Source organism: Arvicanthis niloticus, chromosome 12 (assembly GCF_011762505.2).
Source record: "Arvicanthis niloticus isolate mArvNil1 chromosome 12, mArvNil1.pat.X, whole genome shotgun sequence".
NCBI lineage: Eukaryota > Metazoa > Chordata > Mammalia > Rodentia > Muridae > Arvicanthis > Arvicanthis niloticus.
In genome coordinates this window covers 23,679,838-23,703,291 of record NC_047669.1, presented here as the reverse complement: position 1 = coordinate 23,703,291, position 23,454 = coordinate 23,679,838, and the positions used below count along the sequence as shown (strand labels likewise).

At 37.3% G+C, this 23,454-nt stretch overlaps 1 protein-coding gene across 8 annotated transcripts in view; it reads left to right on the top strand.

Moving 5' to 3' along the window:
• Nucleotides 1-23,162, top strand: part of Stxbp5l (syntaxin binding protein 5L) — a 286,076-nt gene extending 262,914 nt beyond the window's left edge. For all 8 annotated transcript variants that reach the window (XM_034515170.2, XM_076942909.1, XM_034515168.2 and 5 more), the window contains 5 exons: nucleotides 7,120-7,480; nucleotides 12,289-12,454; nucleotides 17,747-17,858; nucleotides 20,165-20,385; nucleotides 20,528-23,162. In XM_034515170.2, coding sequence (XP_034371061.1) covers nucleotides 7,120-7,480; nucleotides 12,289-12,454; nucleotides 17,747-17,858; nucleotides 20,165-20,385; nucleotides 20,528-20,569 — 902 coding nt within the window. In that variant the 3' untranslated portion in view covers nucleotides 20,570-23,162. The remainder of the gene's footprint in view (nucleotides 1-7,119; nucleotides 7,481-12,288; nucleotides 12,455-17,746; nucleotides 17,859-20,164; nucleotides 20,386-20,527) is intronic.
• Nucleotides 23,163-23,454: the final 292 nt, after the last annotated feature.

Below are 23,454 nucleotides of genomic sequence, written 5' to 3'. Positions count from 1 at the left end.
AAATTAAAATAAAAAGAACATGATTTAAATAAATTTGTGTTATATGGGGATATACCTCCCCATTTTTTATTTAATGAAGATACTGTTTTAAAGTTCTATTGGCCCCATCCATAGTCCCTTGTCCTTGAGGATTATAAGGAATCCCAGTAATATGGGTAATGTTAAATTGTTGACAAAAAGTCTCAAATGTTTGACTGCGAGAGCCAGTTCCATAATCTGTTTTTTTTTTAAATTGGATAATTTATTTATCTACATTTCAGATGTTATCCTCTTTTCCTGGTCACCCCCCCCCCAAAAAAAAAAACCCTTATCCCATCCCCCCTCCTCTTACTTCTGTGAGGGTGTGCCCCCACCCATCCATCTACTCCTGCCTTCCCAACCTTGAAATCCACTACACTGGGGCATCGAGCCTTCACAGGACCACGGCCCTCCTCTTCCACTGATGCCCAACAAGGCCATCCTCTACTACATACACAGCTGGAGCCATGGGTCCCTCCATGCGTGTTCCTAGGCTGGCTCTTTAGATCCTGGGAGCTCTGGTTGGTTGATATTGTCGCTCTCCCCATGGGGCTGCAAGCCCCTTCAACTCCTTCCGTATTCTCTCTAATTCCTCCATTGGGGACTCCGTGATCAGTTCAATGGTTAGCTGTGAGCATCCACCTCTGTATATGTCAGGCTCTGGCAGAGCCTCTCCGGAGACAGTTATATCAGGCTTCTGTCAGCATGCACTTCCTGGCATTCACAACAGTGTTTGCATTTGGTGATTGCACATGGAATGGGTCCCTAGGTGTGATAGTTTTTGGATAGCCCCTCCTCCAGTCTCTGTTCCACACTTTGTCTCCATATTTGTTCCCATGAATATTTTGTTACCCCTTCTAAGAAGGACTGAAGCACCCACACTTTGGTCTTTCTTCTTGAGCTTCATGTTGTCTGTGAGTTGTATCTTGGGTATTGTGAGCTTTTGGGCTAATATCTACTTATCTGTGAGTGCATACCATGTTTCTTCTTTTGTGATTGGGTTACCTCACTCAGGATGATATTTTCTAGTTCCATCCATTTGCCTAAAAATTTCATGAATTCGTTGTTTTTAATAGCTGAGTACTACTTCATTGTGTAAATGTACCACATTTTCTGTATCCATTCATATCCATTCCTCTGTTGAAGGACATCTGGGTTCTTTTCAGCTTCTAGCTATTATAAATAAGGCTGCTATGAACATAGTAGAGCATGTGACATTGTTATGTGTTGGAGCATCTTTTGGCTATATGCCCAGGAGTGATATAGCTGGATCCTCAGGCAATAGTATGTCCAATTTTCTAAGGAACCACCAGACTAATTTCCAGAGTGGTTGTACCAGCTTACAATCCCACCAATATTGGAAGAGTGTTCCTCTTTTTCCATATCCTAGCCAGCATCTACTGTTGCCTGAGTTTTGATCTTAGCAATTCTGACTGGTGTGAGGTGGAATATCAAGGTTGTTTTCATTTGCATTTCCCTAATGACTAAAGATGTTGAACATTTCTTTAGGTGCTTCTCAGCCATTCAAGTTTCCTCAGTTAAAATTCTTTGTTGAGCTCTATACCCATTTTTAATAGGGTTATTAGATTGATTGGAGTCTAACTTCTTGAATTCGTTGTATATTTTGGATATTAGCCCTCTATCAGATATAGGATTGATAAAGATCTTTTACCAATCTGTTGGTTGCCATTTTGTCCTATTGACAGTGTCCTTTGCTTTACAGAAGCTTTGCAATTTTATGAAATTCCATTTGTCAATTCTTAATCTTAAAGCATAAGCTATTGGTGTTCTGTTCAGGAACTTTACCCCTGTGCCCATGTGAATGAGGCTTTTCCCCTCTTTCTCTTCTATTAGTTTCAGTGTATCAGGTTTTATGAATCAGGAGGTCCTTGATTCACTTTGACTTGAAGTTTATACAAGGAGATAAGAATAGGTTAATTTGCATTCTTCTACATGCTAACCTCCAGTTGAACCAGCACCATTTGCTGAAAATGCTGTCCATTTTCCACTGGATGGTTTTAGCTCCTTTGTCAAATATCAAGTGACCATAGGTATGTGGGTTCATTTCTGGGTCTTCAATTCTATTCCATTGATCTACCTGCCTTTCTCCATACCGATACCATGGAGTTTGATCACTATTGCTTTGTTGTATAGCTTGAAATTTGGGATGGTTATTCCCCCAGAAGTTCTTTTATTGTTGAGAATAGTTTTCACTATCCTGGGTTTTTTTTGTTATTCCAAATGAATTTGCAAATTGCTCTATTTAACTCTATGAAGAAATGAGTTGAAATTTTTATCGGGATTGCACTGAATCTGTAGATTGATTTTGGCATGATGGCCATTTTTAATATATTAATCCTGCCAATCCATAATCATGGGAGATCTTTCCATCTCCTGAGATCTTCGATTTCTTTCTTCAGAGATGTGAAGTTCTTGTCATACAGATCTGTCACTTGTTTGGTAAGATTAACACCAAGATATTTTATGTTATTTGTGATTATTGTGAATGGTGTCATTTTCCTAATTTCTTTATCTTCCTGTTTATTCTTTGATTAGAGGAAATCTACTGATTTGTTTGACTTACTTTTATATCCAAACACTTTGCTGAAGTTGTTTATCAGGTTTAGGAGTTCTCTGGTGGAAGTTTTGAGGTCACTTAAGTATACTATCATATCATCTGTAAACCGTGATATTTTTACTTCTTTCTTTCCAAATTGTATCCCTTTGACCTCCTTTTGTTGTCTAATTGCTCTGGCTAGGACTTTGAGTACTATATTAAATAGGTATGGAGAGCGTGGGCAGCCTTGTCTAGTCCCTGATTTTAGTTCAATTGCTTCAAATTTCTCTCCATTTAGTTTGATGTTGGCTACTGGTTTGCTGTATATTGCTTTTACTATGTTTAGGTATGTGCCTTGAATTCCTGATCTTTCCAAGACTTTTACCATGAAGGAGTGTTGAATTTTGTCAATTTTTTCTCAGCATCCTAGTGAGATGATCATGTGTTTTTTTTTTTTCACCCTTTGAGTTTGTTTATATAGGGGATTACGTTGATGGATTTCTGTATATTGAACCATCCCTGCATTCTTGGACTAAAGCCTACTTGATCATGATAGATGATTGTTTTCATGTATTCTTGGATTCTGTTTGCAAGAATTTTATTGAGTATTTTGCATCAATATTCATAAGGAAGATTGGTCTGAAGTTTTCTTTCTTTGTTGGGTCTTTGTTTGGCTTAGGTATGAGTGTAATTGTGGCTCCATAGAATGATTTGGGTAGTGTTCCTTCTGTTTCTATTTTGTGGAATAGTTTATAGAGAATTGGTATTACATCTTCTTGGAAGGTCTGATAAAATTCTGCATGGAAACCATCTGGTCCCCGGCATTTTTTTTTTTTTTTTTTTTTTTTGGTGGGGAGACTGTTAATGACTGCTGCTATTTCTTTAAGGGTTATGAGACTGTTTAGATGGTTTATCTGCTCCTGATTTAACTTTGGTACCTGGTATCTGTCTAGAAAATTGTCCATTTCATCCAGATTTTCCAGTTTTGTTAAGTATAGGCTTTTGTAGTAGGATCTGATGATTTTTTTTTTTAATTTCCTCAATTCCTGTTGTTATGTCTCCCTTTTCAGTTCTGATTTTATTAATTTGGATACTATCTCTGTGCCCTCTGGTTAGTCTGGCTAAGGGTTTACCTATCTTGTTGATTTTCTCAAGGAACCAGCTCCTGGTTTTGTTGATTCTTTGTATAGTTCTTTTTGTTTCTACTTGGTTGATTTCAGCCCTGAGTTTGATTATTTCCTGCCGTCTACTCCTCTTGGCTGTATTTGCTTCTTTTGTTCTAGAGCTTTCAGGCGTGCTATTAAGCTGCTAGTGTATGCTCTCTCCAGTTTCTTTTTGTAGGCACTTAGAGCTATGAACTTTCCTCTTAGCATTGCTTTCATGGAGTCCCACAAGTTTTGGTATGATGTGTCTTCATTTTCATTAAATTCTAAAACGTCTTTAATTTCTTTCTTTATTTCTTCCCTGACCAAGTTATCATTGAGTAGAGAATTGTTCAGTTTCTACATGTATGTGGACTTTGCATTGATTTTGTCATTATTGAAGACCAGCTCTAGTCCATGGTGATCTGATTGATACAAGGGATTATTTCAGTCTTTTTGTATCTGTTGAGACCAGTTATATGGTCAGTTTTTGAGAAGGTACCATGAGGTGCTGAGAAGAAGGTATGTTCTTTTGTTTTGGGATGAAATATTCTATAGATATCTGCTAAATCCATTTGGTTCATGACTTCTCTTAGTTTCACTGTGTCTCTGTTTAGTTTTTATTTCTGTAATTTGTCCATTGATGAGAGTGAGATGTTGAAGTTTCCCACTATTATTGTGTTTTCTTGTAATTCTTTAAGGGATTTTTGTTTCCTCTTTAAGGGCTTCCACCTGTTTACTTGTGTTCTCCTGTATTTCTTTGAGGGAGTTACTTATGCCCTCTTAAAGTCCTCTATAAAATAAAATATAAAATATAAATATAAAATATAATATAAATATAATAAATATATAAATATATAAATATAATAAAATATAAATATAAAATATAAAAATAAAGTCCTCTATAAAATAACATGAGAAGTTATTTTAAATCTGAATCTTGCTTTTCCAATACCATGGAGTATTCAGGACTTGCTATAGTGGGAGAACTAGGTTCTGATGATGCCAAGTAACGTTGTTTTCTATTGCTTATGTTCTTGCACTTGCCTTTGCCATCTGGTTATCTCTAGTGCTACCTGTACTCACTGTCTCTGTCTGGAGCCTGTTTCTCCTGTTATCTTGGTTGTGTCAGAACTCCTCAGAGTCCAGCTGTCTCTGTGATCCCATGATCCTGAGATTCTGGGTGTAAAAGCTCCTGGGAGTCAGGCTGCTTCTGGGATCCTGAAATTCTGGTGTGACCAAGCTCCTGAAATCCTGTGATCCTATGATCCTATGTTCCTGGGTGTGTTAGAGCTCCTGGGAGTCCAGCCTCCACTGGGGCTTCTGGGATTGGGTGCAGAGCTGGTGCTGTAGGTCTGCTCATGGCACCAGTGCAGACCAGAACAACCTGGTGCCACTTGCTGGGAGGGAGTTCCTAGGTTTCCACGGGTCCCAGTTACTCCTTGTTTTGGAAAAGGGGTCCCAGTTACTCCTTGTTTTGGAAAAGGGGTGTCGCAGCCTCCTCACCTAAGATCCTGGGCTTGTTAGAGCTCCTGGGAGTCCAGCCTCCTCTGGGGGTTCTGGGATTGGGTGCAGAGCTGGCACCCTAGGTCTGCTCAAGGCACCAACGCAGACTGGAAGGACTGTAAACCCTATTTTAAAAGTCCACAAAGTTTTAGAGATCTGCCCTAAGGAAATTAATCAGCAAAGCAAAGATTAGTCAACCTATCATAAAATTATGTTAATTAGATTACATGGAACCAAAGACCAAAGAACAGGGCCAGAAACTTTGAAAGTACTTTTTTAAAGACATAAGGGTAATAGTTCAAGATTAAGGTACAAGCAATTATTCTCCATTTAGAACCCCAAATAATCAATGATAGTGGGAAAAATGAACAAATTGGATTGCATCAAATATAAAGGGTTTTGTACGGCAAAATAGTGAAAGAGAGAGTAGAGAATGGGAGAAAATCTTTGCTAGCTTTTCATCCAACAAGGAATTAATAACCAAAATATATAAAGAACTAAAAAAGAATACCAAAAGTAAATAACCTAATAGATATCTGAATAAACAAGTGGAACACTTTTCTCTTTTGCTATGTTATTAGCATATGCTAATTATACAAAGTAACATATTAACTACATATAGTTAGTTATCTACCATGGGCATTCAATCTTGAAAAATATAGGTGAGAAACCTTTTTCTGAATTAAGATACATAAACTTGCCTCAGTATTGATGGTAGTTATTATAAAATGATAAACCTTTAAATATTTTTATTTGAGCCCCAAAACAATAAAGTTTTGAGTACTACAAAGCCTGATAATAACCCTAGTTATTTTTTAAGTTCTTGTTTTTCATACAACTAAAATTGCCATCATGTCAGCCATGGGGGAACATGCCTTTAATCCCACCACTCAGAGGCAGAGGCAAGTAGATCTTGAGTTCAAGGCCAGGCTGATATACAGAGTGAGTTCCAGGATAGCCAGGACTACACAAGAAAACCCTTTGTGTCAAAAAACCAAAATAAGTAAATAAAATTACCATCACTCTTCGACCTCTTAGCTAAAATTAAAGATTAAGTATAAAATTGGCCAAATAGAGTAACTCTGAATGTTGAAATCAAATAATATTTTTGAGGGTTTAATTTCAGAAAAAATTAAAAGGCATTTTCTATCAAATGAGCATTAAAAAGAAAATGGTATTGTGTAGTATGATATACATACATATATAAATAATATGTATTTTATATATGTACATATATTATATATAATATGAAATAATATATATGTATTGTATATATCATATATTATCTATTATTATTTATTTAAGCTTACTTGAAAAAATGAAAGTTATATACATACTTAAAATTTGCCTTTTAAAATGTTGATGGAACTATATAGAATAATGAAAAAATTGCATGTCTGTGTTTCTAGGGCTGACCGCTCTAATTTGAACAACCAATAAGGGGGCTCATCCCTGGAAGGGGTGGATTACCCTTCTCCCAGTAATCAATAGCTACCTCTGGTTCTTGATAGATGTTTTGAATTTTAATAAAAGAATCTTAGAATTTAAATTGGAAAACCCAAGTTCTTATATAGGCTAATATTAACTACAATTGAGGTTCTAGTCCAGGTTGTATGGCCTGTCCTGTGTGCCATCATCCTTCTAGATCTGTTTTTTCATTAATATAATGAACAAGTTTTGCCAACTGATATTTTAGGTATCTTTTAGACCTAAAATTTTATTAATTCCAAGTTATCACAGCAGATTAACTAACAACACATACTGTTTTTTATATATTGTTACAGTATTACAAAATTATGAATTCTCACATGTAAAACATTCATCGCCCATCAAAGCATGATAAGTAGCTGCTTTAGACAGGACTTTACACATGAGTGATGTGAATTGTTTTTACAGGTACGTTCCTCTCATTGAAAGGAGCTGTGTTAACATTTTCCTGCATGGACAGAACTGGCAGTTTAATGCAGCCTCCATATGAAGTATGGAAGGATCCAAACAATACAGATGAAAATGAAAAAACCTGGAAAAGGAAATTGGTCATGAACTACTCATCTTCGTCCCAAGAAATGGGAGACCATCAGTATACGATAATCTGCTCAGAAAAACAAGCCAAAGTCTTCTCACTGCCTTCCCAGACCTGCCTTTATGTTCACAACATCACAGAGACGTCATTCATATTGCAAGCAGATGTGGTGGCCATGTGCAACAGTGCCTGCCTGGCCTGCTTTTGTGCAAATGGGCATATCATGATAATGAGGTACTTGGTATATTTATTGCTAACTGATAATCACAATAGTGCTAGCAAGGTCGAATGGTGAGAAGTATATTCATACTGTTGTACCCTGATAGGATGTTTCACTATGTATTTGAATGTTCTGATGTTACATTATTCAACAACATGAAGATAGTTTTGTGGTTTGGATGTGGAGAGGGCTGGCTTTGGTTTAGTTTACTATAAAAAATACTTGACATTTTTATTAATATATTAATATGAATATTAATATGTCACATATATTATTGACATCGAGGATCCAAGGAAAGAATTATTCTTAATCATTCATACATTAATTTAACAAGCAATTATTGAGAATATGTTAAGCACTGGATACAGAAGCTATACGGAAATGAAATCATCTGCTATTTTCACTATTACATAATAACTTTACACACGAACTGTCACTTGATTCTCATAGCTTTTCACAGACATTTACAAGTATTATTTTCATCTCCCAATAAACATGTTAGAAATTACAGTAAAATAATTTATCTGAAGGCATAAACCACAGGAAAGGTGAAGTCAGCACTCAACAGTACACTGACAGCCATCAGACATTTAAAATAAGGAGTATACTAAGAGAGTTCGTTCTACTCAGTGACATTGTGTAAGACTTGTGAAACATAAAAATATTATCTAATGACTTCGTGAATTTAGCAATGCCATGATAGACATTGAATGAAAAAGCTACAAGAAAATAAAATCTGTTCAATATCCTATAGAAGTAACTATCATACTTGTCAATATCTTGCCTTGTTCTAAAATCATTTTACAGTAAAATATTATGCTAGACATGAAAAGGAGTTAACAATTAGTAACATACAATAATAAATGATTAGAAAACAAAAATGAAAATGCAAGTAGAGGGAATGTAAATTTCTTTTGACAAACTAAGTCTCCAAAGTTTCAAAGCATTGACTCATTAAATGTATAATAGAAAAAAATTAGCTTACAGAGGAAGATTGGCATAAATGGGTGAGGACCTTGAGTGAGGAGCTAGGTATAAAGTTTATAAGAAATAGGGTTTTTCTCATGCCTCGCTGGACAATGACAGGAGGACCGGAGCCATTACAAGGTTCCAAAGTAATTAAAGAATTACTGGAGGTCAGGCCTCTATCCCCGCCTTGGCAAGATTAGAATTGCCATGGCCCTTCTATACTTGGAGAAGGGAGGAGATGTCAGGGGCAGCCCTGCGTATACACCGAAGGCCTAAAATCAGCCATAAGCCTAAAATCAGCAATAGGCCTGACATACATGCCTGCTAACACAAAGTCTTGGATTTCTGTGGAAAAACACTAAAACGGAAGGCTATAAGCCATTGTAAACAGGCAGCTTTTGTGGAAATTTACCAGCCTGAGTAGTCATAGACCTTGTAAATAGGCAGCCTTGGCGGATAGTACCAACTTAGATAAGGACAAGTGAATCATAGGCAGAGTCATAGTGACCTGACCCCTGAACCTTCACCCAGCTGATACCCTGTTCTGAAAGATATCTGCACTCCCCCTGAACACCTATGCTCCTGTGTCATCCCCTTCCACACATCCTGCATTTTTGTGTTTATAACCCCTGTGTTAAAAAGTAAAAATTATGATTTGATAATTAAAAAAAAGAAAAATCACAACAACAAAAGAAATGGGATTTTAAGTAGGTAGTTAGCGCTCTGTGGGTGTGTACTAGAGAATACTCAAGACAGGGGTGGGATGGGCTCTTGATCTGCAATGCAAGGCAAGGAGGGAGCAGGCATGGAGGGGAGGGAAACCTGCTGTGTGCAAAGCTGATTTGTTACACAAGGTTCAGGAGATCACTAAGTCTCAGGATTTGGGGAATTTGTATGACAGTAATGCTATTAGCAGGTAAGAAAGTGGGGGAATTTGAAAAAAAATGTGAATACGGAGTTTGAGAATGGATTAAAAATAAGTTTGACACTTGAGGCACTCCTGAGGCATCCAGCAAAAGTTTTTAACTATTTAAGGTCTGCTTTCTTGGAAAAACATGGGCTTGAGTGTCATCTAAGAAAACTGTTAACAGCAAACGGCAAAGATCATCAACAGATCGTATAAAAAGAAATGAACAGCAGACTGTGCTGAGGGTAGATAGGGGCCAGTCTCTGCATTTATGCACCGGAGGAAAGAGAGCCCAAAGGCAGAGGTTGAGATGTCATCAGAGAGGTAAGACAAGGACCAGGACAGCAACCTGCTGTTATAAAGGCAGGAAGACATCACAGCAGAAGAGGTGGTCAAGAGGTAGCAAACGCCGCAAAAGGTCAAAGCCCTGGGGTACCAGGGACAAAGCTATAAAGTGGTCACACTGGAGCGTGCCCAGAACCCCAGCTGGGAAGATAGAAAGGTCCAGATAATACTCTGCTACAAAGTTGGAGGGCAGCCTGAGCTGCATGAAACCCTTTAAGAAAGCAAGTGTTAGCATAAAGAAGCCAAAGCTAACTTTCAGGAGGGCAAGAGAGGAAAAGGTAGTGCAGATGTGAGGTTGGCAAATGATAAATCATCCCTTGTCTGACTCGTACAGCCTGCAAGCCAAGAATTAAATCATTGAAAAAGTCAGATAATATGATTGGTGGAAATTGGATGGATTCTGAAAATAATCAGAAAATAAAGGTGTTTATAGCACAGCCATACCCACCATTTGTTGATGTTGACCATGGCTGCTTTTATATTACAAAGCAGAACTGAATACGTGCAAAGGAGATGCTACAAGCCCCAGAGCCTAAAACATTTACTCTCTGATGCTTTTTCCTGCTACAAGGTATTCTTTCAGAAAAATTTGTGATAAATAGAAAGAGAAGTAGGAAAGGACATGAAGAGTAAAGCCAGACTTTCATGGTGCTTTGGGAGAAAAGCAATCATAGTATGCTTATTCTCAAATATTTCTAATTCTTTCTCCATTGATTATCCCTTTCTCAAACTGTTTTGAAAGATTCCCAATAACAATCAGTCTGTCTTGTCTGTAACTTAGACATGCTGCAATTATGGGGACACTGATTTGAGAGGGGTCTCTGTGTGATATACTAGCTACCTCTCAGCTCATTTCCACTAAAATCTTACGTTAAACCCTTATTATATTTTTCATATTTCAGATAATTTTCTAAATTTTTATTTTTAATTATATGTAGATGTGGGTTATAAACATGTGTTTCGGTGCTCTTGGAAATCAGAAGTATGTGTCAGAGTCCCTGGAGCTGAAGTTACAGGCAGTTGTCATCTGTCTGGTGTGGGTACTAGGATTCAAACCTAGATCCTCTGGAAGAGCAACAAGCTCTTTTCACCTCTGATCTATCTCTCCAGCCCCATATTTAGGATAATTTAGGATAGTCTTTGAAATCCAGTGTGCAGTTTGTGCTTTCAGCATACCACCTTTCTGACCATCCAAAGATCAGCTGCTCAGTAGTCATTCGACTAGTCGATGGCTGCAATGCCAGGCAGCATGGCGCCAGAACAGCAATACATGCTTATGCCAAGACGGTAGATTTCAGTCCCCATATCATATAGTAAATTTTGAGATGCAAAGAATATAGTTATAATTGAAATTAGTGAGCATGAAGAATTAGAGTAGTCTCTAAGTGTAAAGATAAATCAAAGCAGTTGCCTCTGCCCTCCAAGTTCAAGGAACGATGAACAGTGGAATTGTTTCTCAGTAGTGGTTTGTAAAATTGGCTCTAACTACAGTATCTAAAGTACATCCCTAGCACAATGTTATTAACATTATTGCAGGGTTAGGATAAAAGACAGTAGACATGTAGTCTTTCTCCTGCATAAACGCTAATTTGTTTCTTGTGCTCATTCTCTTAAACCAGTGTCATGTTTACTTACTAGTCATGTTAAATACAGACAGGCTAAGAGACAGGAAGATCACATTTCTGTTGTGCAAAATATTAAAAAGAACAGCAAGTTCCCGCACTACGCCCAGTACCTGCTGGCCACGTGGCTCCAGCCGGGTGTACTCATCTTGACAGACACTCTGGCCCGGAGTTCTCGAGTTCCCTTGGCGGGTCGCTGCCACCCAGCCCCACACAACAGCCTGAGGTCAGCTACCACAACACCCAGCAACCTAGTAGAAACAAAACTCCAGAAGCTTATAATTAACCAGTCAGATTTATATAACAATAAATTCTCACTTCACAAGACTTCCACACAATAATTTCAGGGCCAATTGATAATGATACAAGCTGTCCACCTAGATTAGACAAGTTACCCCAATTATTTTATCCTTCTATGAAATTATATCTACTTGTGGCTATTTAAAGCCGTGCTGAATCTGAATCATCCTGTTCTTCGGCCTCCATCTTCCTTCATCTTTTTTCTTTCCTGAGTCGCCCTCTGTCTCTGCAACTCTTAGCTCCGCCTCCCTTTTCTGTATCCAATCACAGGCCTCCTGCTGCACTAATATTGTAATGTAATTGGACAGGGAAAATCCTGTCACACATTCCCTGTGAAGAGGGACTAATGGGGAACAAAGCACAACGTGGCCAGGAACACTAGATGGACCCCACACATGTCTCTATTAGTGCATAAGCCCAAAGACTAAAGAGTTGTCTTAAAGAGAGACTATGGGTCTCTACATTAATCTTTAAGGGTGCTAAGCATATATGTGGGCAAAAATAGAATTGTGCTCATGTTTGTACATGTACACGTGATTACATATGGAAGTCTACTTATTACTTATCTTTGAAGATGCTATAAAAACCCATAAAATAATGACTTAAAAGCTTTTTATTAAAGAAAACGTTTATGTCAACAAAAATATGAAATACAGATTTACTGTTTTTTTCTATTCAGCTTACCTAGTCTTCGCCCAATGTTGGATGTTAATTATTTGCCTCTGACAGACATGAGAATAGCACGGACATTTTGTTTTACTAATGAAGGACAGGCATTATACCTCGTCTCTCCTACTGAAATTCAACGGTTAACATATAGCCAAGAAATGTGTGATAATATTCAGGTAGGTAAAGTTCCTTTATAGAAATAAATAGACGTGATTGTTAAGAGAGAAAGAGAATAGAGATGTCTATAAGCTAAAGTGTCACTGAGCCAGAAAATAAATGTACTCTTCCTAAAAGATGTTTTGAATATATATTCTTCAATGTAATCCTACAAGTTTCTAGTATGGTTCTAGGTATACATGGAAGTAATAGGAGGAACTATTATAATGGTCATTTATAGTACTAGAAGAATTAAAAAGTATTTTATTCTAGGGAGTTTTGTTTTAATAACACTGACATAAGTTTCTTATATAAAGAGAGATAAGTTTTATAATGACATGTTTTGCAAGTATATTATATACTTTGATGATATGCACTCTTGGATATATTTCCTTTCTCCCCTCCCTCTCTTCCTATTATTTGGTTTCTCCAGAGGGTCTACATTTTATTTCATGTTTTATATACACTGTGTGTGTATGCACACACACACACAGTGTGTGTGTGAATACTTTTATGTATTCACATAAAATCTAGAACCCAAAATGAGAGAGAACATGTAATATCTATTGTTCTGAATCTGATTTTTTAACATAATAATCTCCAGTTGAACCCATTTTTCTGAAAACAACAGAATTCTATTTTTTTTAATTTTTAATTGTATGTGTACGGGTTGTTGCTTACATGTATATCTGTATATATATATGTTCCTGGTACCCACAGAGGCCAGAAGACAGTCAGACCATCTAGAGATACAGATAGATAGATAGATAGATAGATAGATAGATAGATAGATAGATAATAGATAGATAGATAGATAGATAGATAGATAGGCAGGCAGGCAGACAGACAGACAGACAGATAGGGATATATACTGATTTCAGGTCAGCTGTTATATACAGCTTCGAGGTGCTAAGAATTAAATCCAGGTCCTATGAAAGAGTACCCAGTGTTTTTAACTGTTGACCCATCTCCCAAGCCTGCACAGTTTCATTTTTTATGACTGAATGAATTCAACTGTGTAATCATACAACATTTTTTCATTCATTGTTCTGTACTTGTTCTATAATTTTCTATAACTTGCCTGTTGTAAATTATTGCCACCAAAGAGAGAGAGAAAAAGAGGGGGAAGGGAGGGAAAGAAAGAGAGGAGGGAGAGAGGCTAGCATCACTGTGGTATGTTAACTAAAAGTTCTTTTGGTGTATACTCAAGGGTAGTACAGCTGGGGCCTATGTTCTATTGTTTGCTTGGGGGAAAACTTCATGAGCATACAGATTACCATAGCAGACAGACTGACTTATATTCCCACTAGCAGCATACGAGTTCCCTTTTCACCTCATCCTTGCTAGAATTGATTATTTTTCTAATGGTTGCTATTCTGACTAGGGTGACATGGCATCTTGATATAGTTTAAATTGGCATTTCCTAGTGGCTAAGCATGTTAAATATGTTTCCACATGCTTATCGGGCATTTGTCTTTATCATTTGATTACATTTATCATAATGTATTTATTCATTAGCTCATTTATCAACTGAATTGTTTGGTTTTTCTTGTGTTTCTTTATTTGGGTTCTAGTTATATGTTATCCTTACATACACCTATGTAAGGACACACATACTTATATCATTACTCCTTGAATTTGAGTAATAAAAATTTGAAATGTTTTCTCATAACAATTTTAAGTTTAAGGCCTTACATTAATATTTGATCAATTTAATTGACTTTATACAGGATGAGAGATATGGATCCAGTTGTCTACATGTTAATCATTTGTCTGCTGTAAGTTAGGAAAGATATTTCCCATTCTGTGGTCCACCTACTTATTTGTCTCCTTTGTTGTGAAACATCATAAGTCTGATTTGCACATTCTTGATTTTACTTCATTTATTATTTGAGTTCTCTTCAGAAACTCCTTACATATGCCTATAATATGAAATGTTTTCTCATAATTCAGAATTTTAGGTCTTACATTAATATTTGATCAATTTTAATTGATTTTATGCAGGATGAGGATATGGATCCAGCTTCATTCTTCTGTAACGGGCTGTCTAATATTCCCAGCACCACTTGTTGAAGAAATTGTCTCTCTTACAAAGTGTTTTTGCCCTCTTTGTAAAAACTCACATCACTGTGGCTGAGTGATTTACTTCTGGGCCCTTTGTTCTGTTATGCTGATCTACATGTTTGTTCTTATGTTAGTGGCACTCTGGTTGTGTTGCTATGGCTCTATAATGTGACTAAAATTAGAAGTATTTGTTGTGGTTAAAATTTACAAATGGTGGCACCTAATCTAGCTTGTTAAGGTGCAGCCACGTTCCCGACTAGGCAAGGCCTGAGGCCAAGTGTGGCAGTGTACTCTCTCTGCTGCTCGGATCTGACCGGTCAGAAGCACCGGCCCTGGCACCCATGAGACAGCGTGGGAGATGGCTCTGCCAATCTACCACACTGTATCCACAACGTTTGGCTGAGCCCAGTCCATCCTGCCATCCACACGGTACCCGGTAGAAATAAGACTCTAAAGCTTGATTATTATCCAAAGGCTTTATATGTTTGGAAATGCTCAAATAACAATTTGCCCACACAATAGAGGTGTTACCCAATACCCAACCCTAGATATTACAACTACCTTACGTGTGCTAGAGACGTGCACATCTGTCACCATCTTCTCTCTCTTCTGGTCCCCCTCCTCTTCCTAGCTCCTCCTCTTCCTTCTCCCGACTCCTTACTCTGCCTACTTCTCATACAGCCCAATCGTTGAGCTTTATACAAAGTAGTGGGAGAAATATTCTGCTGCAAGTAGTGATACCTCAGAATTGTTGCTTTTGCTCAGAATTGCTTTGGCTGTTTAGTCTTTTGTCCTTTCTATGGATTTGGAAAAAAAATGTTCTGTAAAGTGAAATTGATGAAGAAGGCATTGAATGTGTAGGTTGCTATTTATGTTATTTTCACAATATTCTGCTGATCCATGGGCATGGAAAGTCTTTCTGTCATCTAGTGGCTTCTTCGATTTCTCTTTTCAGTGATTTAAAAGTTTCATTAGAGAAGTCTGGGGCATTGTTATTTAGATTTATTCTATGGCATTTTTAACATATTGTGAAAGTGGCAGCTCTTTTCTTATTTTTTTTTCAGCATTTTTATTACTGGCATTTAGGAAAAGCTATTAGTTTTTGTGTATTGCTTGTAACTTGCTACTTTGCGGGAAAAGTTTATTATTTCTAAGAGTTTTCTAGAAAATCATTTAGATTGAGGTCTCCCATATATAGGACCATAATGTTGGGAAATGAAAATGATCAGACATCCTCCTTTTTTAGCTTATCCCATTCCATTTTCTTTCTTTCTTTTTTTAAATATTTTTTTTATTATTTAACCTTTTGTTTCACAATCCAGAATTTAGCTCCCTCCTCATCCACCCCCACACATCCCCCCCACCCGACCATCTCCAAAAGGATGTCCCCACCCACCCCCACCCCACCAAACCTCCCCACTCCCTGGGGCCTCCAGTCTCTTGAGGGTTAGGTGCATCTTCTCTCACTTACGCCAGAGAAGGCAGCCTCTGCTGTGTATGTGTTGGGGGCCTCTTATCAGCGGGTGTATGCTGCCTGGTTGGCGGCTCAGTGCCTAAGAGATCCTGGGGGTCCAGATTACTCGAGACTGCTGGTCTTCCTATGAGGTCACCGTCCTCCTCAGCTTCTTCAGCTTTTCCCTAATTCAAGCACAGGGGTCAGCAACTTCTGTCCACTGATTGGATGTAAATACCTGCATCTGACTCTTTCAGCTGCTTGTTGGGCCTCTCAGAGGGCAGCCATGCTGGCCTCTTTTCTGTAAGCACACTGGGCTATTCTCTTGTTTTTGCTAATATTTCAAGCATTGTATTGAAAAAGAGTAAGAGAACCGCTTTCCTGGTTTTAGTGAAAATACTTTTTAAGTTTTCTTCCTATTTAGCATGATGTCTATGGCTTATAGAGTAAATGGAATTTAAAGATTATTAAATCTATAGAAAATTATAATTGATAAATCAAAAAGAGGGAATGGAGAAAGAAAAGGAAAGGGGGATTGGAGGGACATATATAAGTTTTAAATAAGAAAAATAGTACAAATAACTAAGTGGAACAGGCAAAAAGTAGAATAAATATAAAATATAAGGAATATGCAAATTAAACAAAACCATTAAGAAATATGCAAGAGCAAAGATCTTTAACAATGAGACAAAGTAAAATTTAAAAATAATATAGTATCAGCCATTCTTCTTTACTGGGATGAATATTGTCTTCCTCCTCTCCTGGAGCTGCCAAGGATTTTACTGTTGATTGGAAAGCAGATACTCGTGTTTCTACTCAAATCTGTTAAAGCAGATTTGTCAACATGCAGTGCCTCAGTGGAGTTTAAGCAGGTGACCTTCTGGGTTGAATGTCTGTCCTGGTTGTCAGGTCTCCTTTAGGGGGATTCCACAGTAATGTGATCTAGTGAGATGACTTCAGTGAAATTCTAGACAAAGAGTTTAAAAGAATTTTTAAGAATTCCCAATTAAACCAGAAGACAAAATAAAGTCCTGGGTGAATTTAAACAGAATAAAAATAAATGGCACCTCTAGACTTTAGTCTGGGATACCCATCAGAATAATTTCCAGCTGGCCTGCTACAGTCTTTTTAATGTGTCAGGGACTCATAGACGTCCTGTGTGGATTTCAGTGTCTGATGTGAGCACACCCATATTTATATTTACAGTCACAGCTGTACATTCTCATCTCATTAGGGAAGGGTTGCCTTTCTGCCGGGGTTCACAGTCTTAGCTTGAGTATTTCCAATACACTTCATTCAGGCCATGTGACTGTGTGATGCCCATATGATTCTGTGGTTCTCTGGATCTTGTCTTAGTTGGTGGGATTGGTATTTGGAGATATGGTTGTGCTGAATTTTCTACTCTCTTCAACAGAATGGTTGATTAAAGAATCTGTTCCCTCCTTGCTCCAGAGTAATCGCTAGTGACATAGGACATGGCATCAGATGATTTCCCAGTATCTGCTCTATGCAGCTGTGACTGGGTTGTCTAAAGTTTTGTATTTTTGTCCTTGCTTTATTATTATGATGATGATGATGATGATGATGATGATCATTGTTGTTGTTATTATTATGCTTTTCTCCTTTATTAAGAACTCTGGGGAGCTAAGGTCAGAACTGTAAACCAAGCAAAATGCACATGGAAAAGATATGGAAAGGCTATCTTCATAATGTAGTGTAGTATCTCACAGTATTACCTTATCATCTATTAATTTAATCTTAGTTGCTCTAATCCTATTTTTCTTAATTGGTGCAGGACATGTTAGGCGATTTGTTTACTCCCATAGAGACACCAGAAGCCCAAAATAGAGGCTTTCTCAAGGGACTGTTTGGTGGAAGTGGACAGACATTTGACAGAGAAGAACTCTGTGAGTAAATCCTCATTTAAAAAACTCATCACAAAATAGAAGACCTGTTTGTGTGTATGTGTGTGTGTGTGTGTGTGTGTGTGTGTGTGTGTGTGTGGTTTAATACACTATATCTTAAATTCTAAACCAAAGTACTTTTGTGACTATTTTAAAATTTGAATGTTAGTTTTCACTGTATTTTTTTAAATTATTATGTTTATTAAACATGAATAAAATTAGTCACTGTATTAATATATATATATCAAATAAGTAAAGAGCAAGCTAGTAAGAATTGCAGATCAACTCTATCTTAATGCACAGTTAATAGTATTTGGCTTTTTAAATTGTGAGAAAGCATTTTAGTCTGTTTTCCTACAACCACTGCTAGAAAATGAATTCTTTATTCATAATACAATTGTATCAGTGCTGTGGAAAAAGAACTAGTTTGCAGATCTACCAGTGAGACTCTCATGAACAGCAATCAGAAAGCAACAGGAGATGCTAGAACACATTTCCAGAGGATGGATCAGAATAAAGCTGACAGACCATGCCACCACCATTTGGTTTCACATATCAAAACTCCCGTTCTCTTGACTTTCTGTGTAAGAAGACATAGGTACTACCCTATAGTTGAATATTATTTTAGCCAATAAAGGGAATATTGTTTTACATGTGGCAATATAGACCTTCACAAAAACCATGATAAATCAGAGGGGCCAGACCAGAAAAGGGCCACCTATTACATGATTCTATCCATATAAGTTGTCCAGAATAGGCACTAAAAGTTAATCAGTTGTTTCCCAAGGCTGGAATAATGAGATATTATGGAATAATTGCTAATAAATTTGAGTTTCTCTTGGAAAAATGAAAATAGTCTAAAATCAGATAGTAGTTATAGTTACACAACTGTATGAGACACTAAAACCCAGTGATGTAATTATAAGGGTTTTATTAAGAGCTTTATTAAGGGTTGTTTTTTAGTATGTAAATTAGATATTAGTAAGGCTTTTATTTTTAAAAGCTTAGGTTTCTTTCTAATGTGACATTCCTGAAAATGTTCACTAAATTTCTGCCAAGATGGGTGTGTATTATAATGCATTTTGTTTTGTGAAAGGATCTTGCTATGTAAACCACTCCGACCTTCAACCCTTGATCCCCTTGCCTTGCCTCACAAGAGTTGGAGGTACAGGTCTGTGCTACCAATCTGGCAAACCAATCAAGACAGTGATTTTGAACTTTGTTTTATTTAAGTTAAATAAAACAGAGCTTTGTTCCTAACAAGAAGACTTTTAGTATATTATAAAAAAACACAAAGTTAAAACCTTTACTTATATAATCCTATGCCTAATTCTCTAGCATTTACAGAAAATTGGGGACCTTACAAATACTTCTATATAAAGAGTAACAGAGAACATTGGGCAGACTGTAACAAACATTGGTATGTGCCAGACATGAGGTTTTATGTATTTGAGAATTCCAATTCCTTCATGTTAATAAGTGCAATTGTAGGACTAGAGAGATGGGTGTGTCGGTAAAGTGCTTGCCTTGCACATATTAGGAAATGAGATCGATTCCCAGAATGCACATAAGAACACTAGGTGAGGTGGCATGTGCTTGTAATCTTAATAATGGGAAAGTAGAGACAGGCAGATCCTCGGGGCTCACTGGCTAGTCAGCCTAGATGACTAGTGAGTGCCAGGCCAAGTGAGACACTCTGTCTCAAAAAACAAGATGTAGCTCCCAAGATGGCTCAGCCAGTGGAGGCATTTACCACCAAACGTACAATCTGAGTTCAAATCCTGGGATGCACGTGGTAGATGGGAAGATCGAATTCCCATAAGTTGTCCTCTGTTCTCCAAATTTATGAAGTAGCATGAACTAAGCTGACTTCCTACACACACACACGCACATGCAACACGCACACTGTAATCATTCAATCAAGTTTGTAGGAAAACAATGAAGATGGACAGCACCTGAGGTTAACGTCTGACCTTCACATGCAGAATCATACATGTACCCGAAACACATGAATACAGACATGAATATCCACAAAAGAAAACAAGAAAAAAATTTCCATATTGTGAGAAAGTGCAGCCCCATATACAAACCACGTACACACGAAGACATATAATAACCATTTCTCCCTTAGGCATTCTTATGTACTCATAACTTTAACACATACACATATATCTGACAACACCAGAAATGCCATCCTTTGGATGAAAATTATGATAGTAGTTGATGTTTATGAGTACCTTTTTGCCCTGACGCCCGTCTTGACTATGAATTTCTGAAATGTTTTAAATGTCTACGGCTTACATTTTCAGTTGGGGAAGCCTCGGCAGGAAAAGCATCCCGCAGCCTAGCACAGCACATCCCTGGACCTGGTAGTATAGAAGGCATGAAAGGCGCTGCTGGCGGGGTGATGGGAGAGCTGACCCGAGCCCGAATTGCGCTTGATGAGAGAGGGCAGCGTCTGGGCGAGCTGGAAGAGAAGACTGCCGGCATGATGACCAGTGCAGAGGCGTTCTCTAAGCACGCACACGAGGTAAACTGCCCACGCAGACACAGGCAGCCAAACAGTTTTATTAGGTTTTAAGATTTTAATTATGATTGCTTAATAGTGATTTGCTGCGTAACACTTTTAAGGTTTTGTAGCATGTTTTGATTGCTATTTTTTTTCTTTCCAGCTAATGCTGAAATATAAGGATAAGAAATGGTACCAGTTCTAACCTTCGAAGGAAGCTGTGACTGCTTTGAGAAACCATTATTCAGGGAAACCAAATTTATTCCCAGCATCATGATTCAACTGCTAGAAACCAGTTTCTTCTACAAAATGTTCCATTATAGTCCATCTGAAGTTATCATAAAGGAGACTTATCAAAGGCAAAGACGCTGTGCAACATAAAGGCTGGAACCCCGGTTAAAACCCCAAGATAATGGCCGAATTTGTCTTTTCCCCATGTGGAATGGATATTATCATCTTGGCATGTCATTTGCTAAGAATTTGTGTTTGGAAACTATGGGGAGTCCTTTTGATTTGAAATTTCCTGTACAAACAAAAGCATTAATGCACTTAATGAAAAAAATTCTTTGCATGATAAATTAACATCTTAAGAGGAAAAGAAACAAAAGCATGTTATAACAGAAGAAAAGGATTTATGGTTAACTACTTTCATGAATTGGGCCACACCCAACAATTTTTAAATCTGCATTAGAAGATATCAGTGCATTTCAAGTGTATTTGCCCTACCCAACTGAAAGGAATCAAAACATACCCAGGATTTTTTTCTCACCTGAAAGTTTCCTTAGTATACTAGGACATTACTGAATTCTTACGTAAGAATCTGATTAACATTTCTCTCTGTGTAGTCATTCATATCATTTGCAGCTCTCACTCATAATCAAGGCTTGCCAGGAGAGTGAGGTAGCCCCAACACTCCTCTTTCCATGTCTGCCACCTTCAAGATGAATTCCTAGTTTTAGTCATAAACCGTGTAGGGTTGAATCACCTCAAAGCATTTTTTTTTTCAGCCTGGTTTACATTCTACAGAGGAGGTAGCGATAAGTTTGCAGAAACTAGACTATAGGAACAGTACAGTTAGCTCTGAGAACTGATTTCACAAAGAGTGGAATTTCACACACCCCAATTTTAGTTTCCAAAGCGATATATTTTTAAAGCACCATTTGTATCCTTATCTGCCAATTACACAGTATATTACTGTTCAAACCCAATAGGGTCTACAATCCCAAGGTGCTTTTGCAGCCTGATATTCACAGACCAAACTGGTCATTCTCTTTGATGTGATTCAGTAAAACCTCAGCTAATGTTTTAGGAAAGAGATTCTGACTCATCCCGTTTCTGATGCACAAGGGCTTTCATTAGAACACATTTTGGGGTTCAGCACTTACTACTGGAAACCCTTACGAAATGTAGACTTGTTTTAGCTATCTTGGCCACAGTCATCATTATGGATAACACAAATTCAGAGATAATTTAATGATATAAAATCAATAGCTTTGTCACTAGATTGACTAATATAAGTCAAAGGCATGTGTCAGTAAATATCAAATACCTTCTAAAAACTCTCAAGAGTAAAGATCAGCTGTAGCATGATAAAATGATCTGTCGTGACCCAGCAGGGAAGCACTGCAAAGAAAAACAAGGAAGACTCCTACTTGCTCTGTTGAAAGTCAGAGTCACAGGACTCCCATAACAGGATGTTCTTCCTGTTTCTAAAAATCTTAAATTATGTGATATGTTCATTGGGTTTGGAGGTCTTCCTGGACTTACATTTGTGTTTAAGACATTCGCAATTCCTTTAATCTAACTTAATAGACAAAATTATTATTTTCACTGGTCTTTTATTTTTGTTTGAAGTGGTGCTTCCTTTTAATTTTTCTCAGTGATTTTGAAGAAAAAGCAGAGATGATTAAAAGAACCAGAAAATGCATACTAGAGTAGCATTTATCAGAGTCTTTGAATTCTGATTTCTTAAAATTGTCTGTAAATCTGCCTCCTGTTATAGCTTGAGTATAAGGGGACTTGGCTTAGAAATACAGATAATATACACATTTATACAGTAAAATATTAATGAAATTTAAAGCCAGGACCTGAAAAACATTGGCAGCAAAATTGCAAAACACAATTTATGCTATCTGTTTTAAAGACCCAAGTTTCTGATTTTTATGGATACTTTAACATTTCTGAGATTGTTGTTGTTTGGGGGGTGTTTGCTTGCTTGCGTGTTTGTGTGTTGTTTGAAGGTTATTTTTGTTTTGCTTTTTGCTTTTCTGAGACAAGGTTTCTTTATGTCACAGCCCTGGCTATCCTGAAACTTACTTTGCAGACCAGGCTGGCCTTGAACTCACAGAAATCCACCTGCCCTGGCTCCTAAGTGCTGGGCTTACGTTCATGCCCCACAACACTCAGTGGTACTTTAGTATGTCTACATTTTAAAATGACCAGAAGAATAAGATATTTCTTTTTTAGAAATAGTAAATTTCAATCCAAAGTAGTGTTGAATTTAATGACTATCTCTGAATTTCCCTGTAATATTTAACTTGCTTTAGCGATGTGGTTCAGGGTAGAGTGCTTGCCCACTATGTTCAAGATCATAGGTTTCATCTTCAATACCCTAGGTGCATATGCACACACACACACACACACACACACTTCACTTGTTCTATAGCAATGGTTTTCAAAAGCTGCACCATTAGCACAAAATTCTTTCGGATGTTAACAGTGTCCTTGGCTTCTGCCCTCTAGATGCCAGTCAGAATCTGCTAGTAATGACAGTAAAAAAAAAAAAAAAAAAAAAAAAATCTTTTTGTCAAAATTGCTTCCAATTGAGAGCTACTATTTTACATCATTTAAAGAGACAGGCTATGAAATATATGATATGTTTTTACAGAAAACAGCATACAATAAGAGCACATTGTCTTAGCAAGAGAAGTCTTGTCCTAAATTACGTGTATGATTCATATGCAATAGAGGTCAATTTTTTAAGAACTAGAGAACTGATAATATCTAGACTTTTTCCAAGCACACAGAGAATATGTCAAAAAAGAACATCCATATTTTACAATAGATGTGCATAAAATTCTGGATCCAGCA